This window comes from Pyrus communis, chromosome 1 (assembly GCF_963583255.1).
Source record: "Pyrus communis chromosome 1, drPyrComm1.1, whole genome shotgun sequence".
In the NCBI taxonomy this organism is placed as follows: Eukaryota; Viridiplantae; Streptophyta; class Magnoliopsida; order Rosales; family Rosaceae; genus Pyrus; species Pyrus communis.
Window position 1 is genome coordinate 6,332,890 of NC_084803.1, and position 10,688 is coordinate 6,343,577.

General features: G+C 37.7%; 2 protein-coding genes across 2 annotated transcripts; both read right to left on the reverse strand.

The window, feature by feature from the left end:
* Positions 1-45: 45 nt before the first annotated feature.
* LOC137734490 (transcriptional corepressor LEUNIG-like) lies at positions 46-3,202 on the reverse strand. The gene is made up of 7 exons (XM_068473747.1): positions 2,650-3,202; positions 2,005-2,114; positions 1,656-1,805; positions 1,228-1,383; positions 1,007-1,123; positions 681-887; positions 46-496 (listed from the first exon to the last, which is right to left on the reverse strand). The coding sequence occupies exons 1-7, from the start codon at positions 2,759-2,761 to the stop codon at positions 353-355; spliced, it is 996 nt and encodes a 331-aa protein (XP_068329848.1). The 5' UTR covers positions 2,762-3,202; the 3' UTR covers positions 46-352.
* Positions 2,937-10,477, reverse strand: LOC137730708 (uncharacterized). The gene is made up of 8 exons (XM_068469699.1): positions 10,348-10,477; positions 9,574-10,151; positions 6,225-6,458; positions 5,627-5,712; positions 4,596-4,840; positions 3,337-3,600; positions 3,030-3,206; positions 2,937-2,975 (listed from the first exon to the last, which is right to left on the reverse strand). The coding sequence occupies exons 2-8, from the start codon at positions 10,140-10,142 to the stop codon at positions 2,937-2,939; spliced, it is 1,614 nt and encodes a 537-aa protein (XP_068325800.1). The 5' UTR covers positions 10,143-10,151; positions 10,348-10,477.
* Positions 10,478-10,688: the final 211 nt, after the last annotated feature.

Sequence of the window (10,688 nt, forward strand, 5' to 3'; positions counted from 1 at the left end):
TAGAAGATTTAAACTTCTATTAGAAGCATGTATCAGCGGCTGGAATTGAATGTCATCAGCTAATCGATGATCAAAACTCTTGCTCGGCGAATATCTGGTTCCAGGCTCCAAATTAACCAAAATTTAGAACTCCCTGGAATTCAACATTACATTATCTGTTTTGGTTTCAGATTTTTGTATACAACAAAGGAAAACGGAAGCATAAAAGTATCTGTATTTGAAGCGTTACAACAAGTCCATGAAGCATTAAAATAGATGTTTAATTAACTTTATTTTGTTATATAGTAACAGGAATACAACAACAATAATAATACAAGTCAGTCAAAGTTCTTTGATCAGAGTGCCAACCATTTCACTTCCAGATCTTGACAAAGTTATCGTGACTAGCCGAAGCAATCAAACCTGTTACAGTTGACACCGCCAAAGAAGCAATGAGTCCTTCATGTGCTGGTAGAGTCATTGTCTTGTTCTCTGGCATGTTCCATAACTCCAGTGTCTGCAATTATTTTCCCCAAATAAAAATCAAAATATGATATCTTGCAGCAACACTAGTACCAGTAAAGGATTGTTTCTCCCGTGTAAAATGGGAACAAATATCCGAACGGCTTAAGAGAGTAGTGGTCTCCAAGCAAAAAATGTAACAAACATTATATAAGAACAATAATGCAGAATTGACTTGCCTGATAACAGCCAATGACCAGCAGTGAAGTATATGCAGGATGGAAAACGCATGAATGAAATTTATTTCCGATGCAGCTTAACTCATGAACGCATTCCCCTTCGCCTCCCGCTCCAAGTGCCCAAACTCTTACTGAGTCCTCGCTGACAGATGCAAGGAATTCGCCAGAAGGATCCCAACACACAGAATGGATAGGCTTAGTATGCCCCTGCATTCAAATCCAAATTCCAAGTAATGCAGTTGAGAATTCACATGATAATATCACATGATCCGTTTAAATTACAACTATGAAAGAAAAATTATAGTGAGACAAAAAGTTAGACTGACCTGTAAAGAATGCTGACAAGTCAGAGTCTCAACATCCAGTATAGATACAACATTCTCTGCGGCTGCAGCAAGGAATCTTCCAAGACGGGGTTGAAATCTCATTTGTGCCGTACCACCCTAATACGTTCAAGCATATCAGAATCACCAAAACGTAAATAATATGAAAACCACCACTACCCTACCCCCATGAACTTCCTGCATCCCAGAAGACAAGATTCTACCTTAGACACGCACAAGCAGCTGCCCTTGTGAATACTCCAGTAGCGTATCTGACCATCCGCGTCGCAAGAACAGATGAGGTCATCTTTATTTGGGTGGAAATCTAATGACATAACAGAGACCGAATGTCCCATAAGGGTACGGAGAGAATAACCAGGCTGCAGAATAAAAACATAAAGAAGGCTTGATACAGCATGTCACAAAAGATAAATCATCTTTTTAAGAATAGAGGCACAAACTCAGCACTCGAGCAATGAAGCATATAGAAGAACTCATAATGGCAAGGATTACAGAATGTATGATAGAAATCAAACTAGAAGTATGTATACTTAGTTTGATTACTCTAACAAGTCCTCAAATCTCAAATCAATAGGTTAAAATCAGAGTATAAGCTAACTAGATGATAAGGACAGAAGAATTTTTCACTAACATTGTTGGCATCCCAAACCCTGACAGTCTTGTCAAATGAAGACGTTGCAAGACGTGGCATGCTCGGACTAAAACGAACATCAGTTATCAAAGCTGAATGTTCTTCTAGCACACTTTTTGGCTTTAATGTATCTGTGTACCACAATACAGCCTGCATAATACACATGTCAAGAACACTCTAAAAAAGTAGAAGCATCAACCAACAAAGTAAACGTTATAGCTTTTAAGAAGTAAACTAAACAAACAATTTCACATGTTAATGTTCGGGAAGAATCAATTAGCCCATATGTAGCAGCAGTTCTGAATCCTCCCACAGAAGTTATTAGCAATTTCAACATTCATTCACTCACCCTTTTATCATGGCCCCCACTAGCAAGAAACTTCCCATCTGATGAGAAGTGACAGCTTGTAACCTTGCTTGCGCTTGCTCTAATAGAGTTTACTTCCGTAAATGTGAACCCTGCAGTCAAATTCAAATTCTGAGCTCTCAAAGTAAACAATAGTAGCTGCGAACAACCAGGTTTACTTATCTTAATTATTTAAAAAAAAAAAAAAACTATGATGAACAAAATAACACTTGCAAATGCAACTCCCTGAAACCAAGTACACGACCAAAAAGATGAAAAATTGGTTGACAGATTTTTTATTAGTTGACCGTATGCTATTTACTTCCTATGATAAGTTACATCTACATTCTCTCTTTTGAATGTTTCCGAAGATAAGAAGAACGAGTATTGACACTGTTTGTGTGTTTGTGGACAACACAATTATATATGGGAGATACAAATTGACAAAAGAAAAAAGACAAAGATCATTAATTGAGACTTGTGAGTCAATACAGATAACTTGCACTGTCCTGGTTTTTATGAATGTATATATCTAATATTCAAGAAAATACGAAAGAATTGCATTGTAGGTGAGAAAATACTGGCAGATACTACGTTCAGGATGATGTTAAACAAAGAATTCATTCAACAACGTGGCACCCACCGCACCTTTGCTGACATCCATACATCGATCAACAGCATCTCTATGATCCACATCATCAGGCGATACAAGAGACTGGACATTATCGTCAAGAGACCCATCCCCTACAAATCGATCCATATCAGCCTGCAATTCAAGATCTTTATCATCCCACTGCCAAAATGGAATCCCAATGAGAATCCGTGCAAGGAATTCCCTGGCTGGTTTTTTGAAACCTTAAATTGCGTAGGCAAAACTGTATAAGGAGCTTCCCCAAGAATTCTCGACAATGTGTAAATAAAAAATTGAACAATTACTATTCTACAAGGTTGTAAGTTTGATAAGCAATACGAGCCTGAGTTAATTGACCAAGAAAAAGTTCATAATAAATAACCATAAAAGGACAGACCTGATCATTTCCTCGAAAAGAGTTCGACATGCTACCATCCATAGTGATGCTGCCAGCAACCCCCATTTTATCTTGCTGATGGGGATTGAGATTTGAATTTTGTGACTGCCGATTAGAAAGAGCGTGCTGTTGAAGCTGTTGCTGTTGCTGTTGCTGGTGAAGTTGAGCCATTTTTAACTACAAACAAACAAACACTCTCAGAAGCCAAAGAGAATGAACTTTTTGATAATATGTCGAAGTACGGGGGGGTAAGCTCTGCCACCATAACAATTACAACTACAAGTGAAATAGACAGAGATTGGAGCACCTTAACCAGCATATCTGTATCTCCACGAGGCAAAATAGGAGGTGATCCTATATTTGCAAGGCCATCCTTCCCAAGATCGCGATTCAATAGCATTCTTAGTCTTCTACTTTCATCATTGGCCGCAGACGGTGATGCCATATTTTGCTGAGTAAGCGTAAGTTGCTGGTGTTGTGGTGTCAACATCTGAAACTGATGAAAGGGCTGGGGAGCTTGTATGAAAGGTTTCTGTTGCTGAAGACGTCCAGAGCGAAGCTGCTCCAAACCCTAACAAGGAGAAAAACAGTTGTAGAGTATTAATGGTTGATACTCTAATATTTGGAAATGCAACCAAATAGACGATAGAGATTATAAATTTAAACGAACATTGGTCGCTTCCAGATTCTAAACTTCACAGATGGACAACAAATGAACTAATATAGTTTCCAAATTCAGAAACAATGTAATATTGATGCATTTAGAGTGCGGATAACAATTCTAACCATTAAAACCGCTAACTGTGAATAACCGCCCGAATGAATTAGATTTGGGTATGAAAATTCGGGTATATTTTGGATATGGAAAAACGGTGAATAATATTTGGTTATGATTTTGAATATGGTTACAGGGATCCCCAATCCATATCCGTCCCCGAATCAGAACCGAATTATATATAATATAATATATATATATATATATTATTCACTGAATCCATTACCTTGAGAATACAAAAGTTGCACTATGTGAGTTGCATTTTGTGGGCAAGTTAAAAGGTTTTGATATGAATCAAAATCTATGAGAATCTAGACCAATAATACTTATGGGATGTATCAAAGATCAGCCAATATTATCAATGTTTAGCTTTAATTTTTATGCTCCATAAGATCTATTCATTAAGTCATTTTATACATCAAATATTTAATGACAAAATTAATATTTACCAAATTATCATGTGTCAATTGAATGAATATATTTTTTGTATTGACGAAGATGAGTATAACCGTTAACCAATGGGGAATTTGTTACGATGAGTATGGTTATGGATAATAACTGATAGTTAATTGACGGTTATGGATATGGTTAATTTTCGTGATTATGGGGATAGATATAACATTTCCGTCCCTAAACCGAACCGTTACCATCCCTAATTTAGCACATCTATTACCATTGTTTTAATACAGGACCAGAAACTCAAGAAAAGAAATGGTCCAAATAGACAGAAGAAATTTTCTAACAAAGGCTAAGAAACAAACAGAAAATTATCCAGCCATAAAAAAACTTACTGTGCGCGGCCATCCTTTTAGAGCAACTCCACTGTAGGTGGGTGCTCGGGGGACAGGGGGGACAGGCAAGACAAAAGGGGCCCGAGGTCCCGTGGACCAACTCCAGCGTGAAGGAGCGGAAGCGGAGGCCCGAGGTTTGGGCCTGTGAAGAGTTGTCAGCCCAAGTGGAGGTGGAGGCCCGAGCTCCGGGCCCGAAGCCCTGTGGACCGGCTCCAGCGTCAAATTATTTCCACCCAGATTTGATCCTGAAAAAGAGTCTTACATGTAAGGTACAAGCATCATTATACAATATCGTCAAAACCTACAAAATCTTTCAACTCTATAACTACTAACTCACAAATTACTTTCGTGTAGCAGGCTTCCAATATAAAAATAGAATACATTAATCAGCACAGCGGATCAATATGTGCACATAATATTTCAGAGTGAGACATGGTCAATCAAACGTCGTGAAAGACATTATCGGACCTGCAGCTCTGGGATTCAATACTGGATTGATTTCTGTCTTTATGTCCTGATTCCATATACAAGCAAGAACAGATAAACATGATCCAAAACACATTAATGGAATTCCAAATAAAACTAAGGTCATCTCCAACCTAAGAGTCCAGATGACCAAGGGCCCAAAAATAATTCGAAAATCGTCTGCAACCGAGGGCTAGACCAAAGGGCTCATGGGCCCCACTGAACAAAAAAGGGCCAAAGGGCCAATCAGCTGGCCCAACTCAGCCAGTCAGCAACGGCTAGCTAACTTCAATTACCAGTGGATTCTTTTTTTTTTTTTTTTTTTATTTTTATAATATTAAATTTAAGTTGTTGTAGTTTTTAAATTTAAGTTAATGTTGTTTTTAAATATAAGTTGTAGTTTTTAAATTTAAATAATAAATTATGTTTGGTCTTATGGTCCTTTAGCCCTTGGTTAGAGAGGAAGGCAAATATGATCATGTATTGTTTATTAAAATATTAATATCTTTGAAGACCAAAAGGTTAAAATGAGTCTTTTGGCCAGCTTGGAAATGGCCTAAGCATACCGGTGTAGACCCTGCCAATTGCCAATTGCTGATTTCGAGCTTGGACTTGTTGAGTCATCCCACGACCTCTACCATGCAAAACTTGCCTGCAAAAAAGCGTTCACTGTTTTATATTTAACGTTGATAACAGGATCAAGTAACAGCTTCCACATCTAAAACCCTATCAGTAAGTAGTTATGCGGGCACAGCATACGAACTAACATTTTACAGTTTTCCGAGCCATATGCAGGTCGCACTTTACTCTAAATCCTAAAAATATATAGCAGAGCAATCCCAAATTTGGTATCATCAATATGAAACTGTTTTCTCCAAGCCCTAAAATACACCAGGCGCATCTTATCGTGTTAGTGTCAACGCATGCTACAACAATTAATGGCCCAGCAACATAGCCCGTCGACCCGAGACAGACCGGGTCCATTAAGTAAAACCGAGTTGAATCGTTCGAGTCAACTCGCTTCCTGGGATAGTCTAACCAATTTTCATGGTTTGTTCATCGGGACTATGGAAAAACCAACAAACTTTATCAACTCGAGTAGGCGTATTTTAGCTGGGGAGAGGAATAGTAAGCTAAAATGCGCTGGTAGTGAATGACGCGTACCTTGTCTCTGAAAACTTGCGTGAGGTACTGTCAGAGCGGTCGGGCTCGTGACGCCTCTTTTTCAACGGCTCTAAAGAGAGGGGAGAGTTCGCGCTAGACACGGAAGAACCTATATCTGTGTGCCCGGTAGAATCGATATCTTCGAGCTCGGGAGAATCTGATCTTTGAGGCTCGGAAAAAGCTATTCCAACTGTGATTTTTGCAATGATTTCCCTTATAAACATTCCTTCATACCTGATAGGTAAATTTGAAAATGAGGCAAAAGTACGTAAGATTTATTAGCAACTACAAGGTTAAATAAACTAAAAATATACCTTGATTCATTATTACTAAAGAGGTTGGGAGTGAATAAGATTTGAATTATGTATGAGTCCAACAATATCAATCAAAATCTTCATATGCCATTATATCTTACCACATGATACATATCTCATGTTTTTCTAAAGGGTCCGTTTCATAACCACCAGGGCAAGCGATATACACATTAAGGGCAAGGGTGAGGGTTTGAATCATGAATCTAGTGAGTTGTTGATGAAGGCCCCAACCATCATGGCAATCCATCACTTACCACCTACAAATTTTTGTTTTCATTTTTTATGAAAATTAAAAACTTGTTTTGTAACTAAAAACTAAAAACGAATAGTTATCAAATGATTCCTAAGTTTTGTACTACACTGTTTAATATCAAAGATTTCAATCCATACTCACAATCATTTTATAGGTTATTCATGTGGGCAATTAACAACCTTCTTTTTTTTATGTGAAATGATAAGCAGTTTTACTAGAATCTTAAGGAAATGTACAAAATTCAAAGAGATTTTGGCAAGTGGTTTGTAACTCAGTTGGTTAACAGCATTCGCTCTTTCACTCGAGGTCCATTTTGTGTGTTACGGCTCAAAATTAGAATGATGCAGAAATTAGGTTTGTGTTACCTATCTCATTTTGGTGTGTATTTGGGTTTGGATTTGACTTCTTGGTTGGATTTTCTGTTTGGTAGAAATTTTTTGTTAATTAACTATTTGATTAGGATTTGGATTTACATCCAATTAGGATTAAGATTCTCATTCTAGCCTAAGTCCTATGCATTATAAATAGGACCTTAGAGTTTAGTTTATTTTGTGTGCCTTCACCATTGGCTTAGAGAATTTTTTCTAATTGGGTTTTGGGGTGAAGGTTAGCATTTGGAGTCATGAGTGCAGGCAAACGTCATGGCTCATTCGTTTGGCAATTCATGAGAATCAATTTACGAGTTAGAGAACGATTTGGGAGAATCTTCTCGATTTGTTTTAGGTTCTCTACTCATTTGGTTTAAGGTTTGTAATTTGTGGAATTTGGATTGTAAGAGTTTCGCTCATTTGTAATATTCGTTTTTTTTAGTGAAATGATAAGCAATTTTATTATAATCTTAAGAAAATGTACAAAATTCAAAGAGGTAATTTTAGCAAGTGACTTGTAACTCAATTTGTTAAGAGTATTTGCCCTTGCACTTGAGGTCCCATATTCAAATCCTCATTTTCGTAAAAGGTAATCCTGAAGCAAATTTAGAGAGTCCTCAAACAAAAAAGGCTTCAAAGAAAAAAAAAGGCCAATTTGGCCAAACTAATAGCCACCATATTGGCATCGAATTTATAATACAACAAATCACGACAAGCAACAAAAGAACATGTCCATCACTCAAAAGTCAAAAGAACTTCAATCTTGGAAACTAAAAATTCAATCACGTTTTATAAAACCCACCACATGAGAGATTATGCGCACAGAATCACCAACCAAATTAGTAAGGGAACACTCTGTGCATGAAAAAGCACCTGACTCCAAATAGAAATGCAAAAGATACAAAAGATTCTTCGCGCCCCTAACTGCCATTGAAACTACTGGTTACATCGGGATAGACAACACCAACACCAACACCAACGCGAGACACTAACAAAGACATAAGTCCAAAAGAGCACAGACAAGCCGCACTAACATCTATAAAACTTACACTACAAAAACCCAATCTTTTACTAAGCCCACACTACCCTAAACAACCAAAACCCTAATCAAATCTAAAAGTTAGGCCTCGTTTGACATTCCGTATAAGTGATCGGATAGGATAAATAATACAATCTCGGGTGTTTTGTGTAATTGTGTACTAAATAGTACTCATACAATTTCTCTGATCCCACCCTTTAGTCCAATTCACACCCACTTATTTATCTCTTAAAAAAACTCGATATAATTAGTTGGGTCAGCGATACGCTCTCTCTAGCTTCCTCCCTGCCTCTCGTTCTCTCTATTTCCTTCTCCAATCTGTCTCATGCACATCAGAAACACGAATAATCAACTACCCACCCTACCTCGCAGGTGACGCCGAGAACACCATCCTCTCCTTCTCCATTAGCCTAACCCCGATTTGTCCCATCCCAAGATCCATTTTCGTCCTCACACATTGACATTGGCTATAAATCGAACCCATTCCTCCTCATCTCTCTAACTGTGTTCTTTCTCATCCGTCATTCATGGTGTTCTTGTGAATCCAGTAGCAACACTTCGACAAGAAATGTGGCTAGTAGGGTTTCCTCTTTCAAATCTGCTTTGAGTTTTGAGTTTCAATTCTTGGTAAAGATTGAGCAACTGCAATTTTTGGTTGTATTTGAGTGGAGGTTGATGAGTTGGGTTTGGATTTGGTTGGGTGAAAAGCAAGGGTGTTGAGAGGAAGATGGAGAATTTTTAGCTTTTCTGTGTGAGAAGCAAAGGTCTGGGCAAATCTGGAAGTATCAAGGCAAAGTTTTTGTTTTGGATGAAATTAATCAAGGTTGAGGCACCCAAATTTTTATCTAAAGTTAGATTTATAATTTATCTTCTCAACAATTATCTTTTTAAAATTAATTTTGTAAAAAAAATAATTACAGTATGATGATCGGCACAATATTAATCATTGTATTAAATAGTCAACATTTTAATCTGGTAGAGTACCAAATGCCTGATTAATTTAGTCAGTATTATTCAATGACTAATTATCTTATCCGACTGAAATAGTCAATACAGTCTTAGCTATCAAACGAGGCCTAAATCATGAGTACCACCGCCCCCATTTGAATGAGCGCAGCTATCAGGCCACACACATCTAGAAGAAACAATTGGAGAACAAGCTCATGTATCTTTAGAAGGCTTGAACTCTAGCCATTCAACTTTGACGTTAAATTTAGAGAAATTGATGAAAGTTAGAAGGAGAATTTCGGGAGAAGAATTGGATTGAAAAAGAAAAAAAAAAATCACAGAGAACTCAGAGTCAAATCTAAGCATGACTGTTGATGACCATTTAAAGAAATAATGAACAAACAAACAGAGAAAAGTACGTACTAACCCATTAGTCGTTCTGAAAACCCGGACTGTCAAACCTGCAGCTGCAGTAAGAGCATCTGTCCAGACTGTCAAACCTGCAGCTGCAGTAAGAGCATCTGTCCACCGCCGTAGCTTTTCTTGTATATCTGTATCTTCATGGAAGCGCTCTCTATGCTTCTGAAATGCTAGTACAAAAGTACCTATAACATCTGACGGACTAAGATCGTAGAATATTGGCAGAACCATTTGCTTCACTGTTCTTCTGCACTCCATGATCTGCACTAGCTCCTCAAGACACCAGATGGAATCCGCATACCTACTTGAGAAGACGATGACCGAAACCTTAGACCCTTCGATTATTTGCTTCACTTTGTCTGATATATTTTCCCCTCTTCTTATTGATTCGTTCTCCTCCATAAAGAAGTCGATTCCGGCGTCTTTCATTGTCCAGTAGAGGTGGTCCGTGAAGGTTTTGCGCGTGTCTTCGCCAAAGCTCAAGAACACATCGTAGGGTGAGGAGGAAGAGGTGGTGGAGAAGGAGGAGGACGGTGAAGATGAAGATGAGGCTTCAAGGGCTGTACTTGTATCCATAACTGCTTACTGCAAAATTAATGATTAATTCAAGTCAGATCACCCTTCATTTCTTCATTTCATTTCAGTACATGAAAAAAGAGAAGTACTTTTCTATGTACATAATTGGATCGAAGTGCGCAGATCCGCTCGCCCAAGGTAAAATGAAATACGATGGCTTTTCATAAAAGCAAATAAACTATTAATCGAAAACAGAGGAAAAAACCTGCATGATCCTTCAGGCCACGCCTCATTCCCCAATTTACAAGATGAAAGATTTGCAGAGGAAGAAAGAAAGAAAGAGGGAGGAGATGGAGAGCTGCATAAGTAGGCAAATATACTTCTTTGCCTCTTTCCTTCCGTTGAAGTTAAGGGATCTTCGAATAATTTTATTGGAGGGACAAGTTGTGGTGCTTATTCCGGAATCTTGTTCATCGATTTAAATTATTTGTATTTTAGACATTAAGATTATAGATTATTAATGTAAAAAATTAGACAAATTCAATACCGTTAAGACATCCAATTATAGTAAAGAAAATTAAGGTGTGTTTGCTTGACAAAACTAGC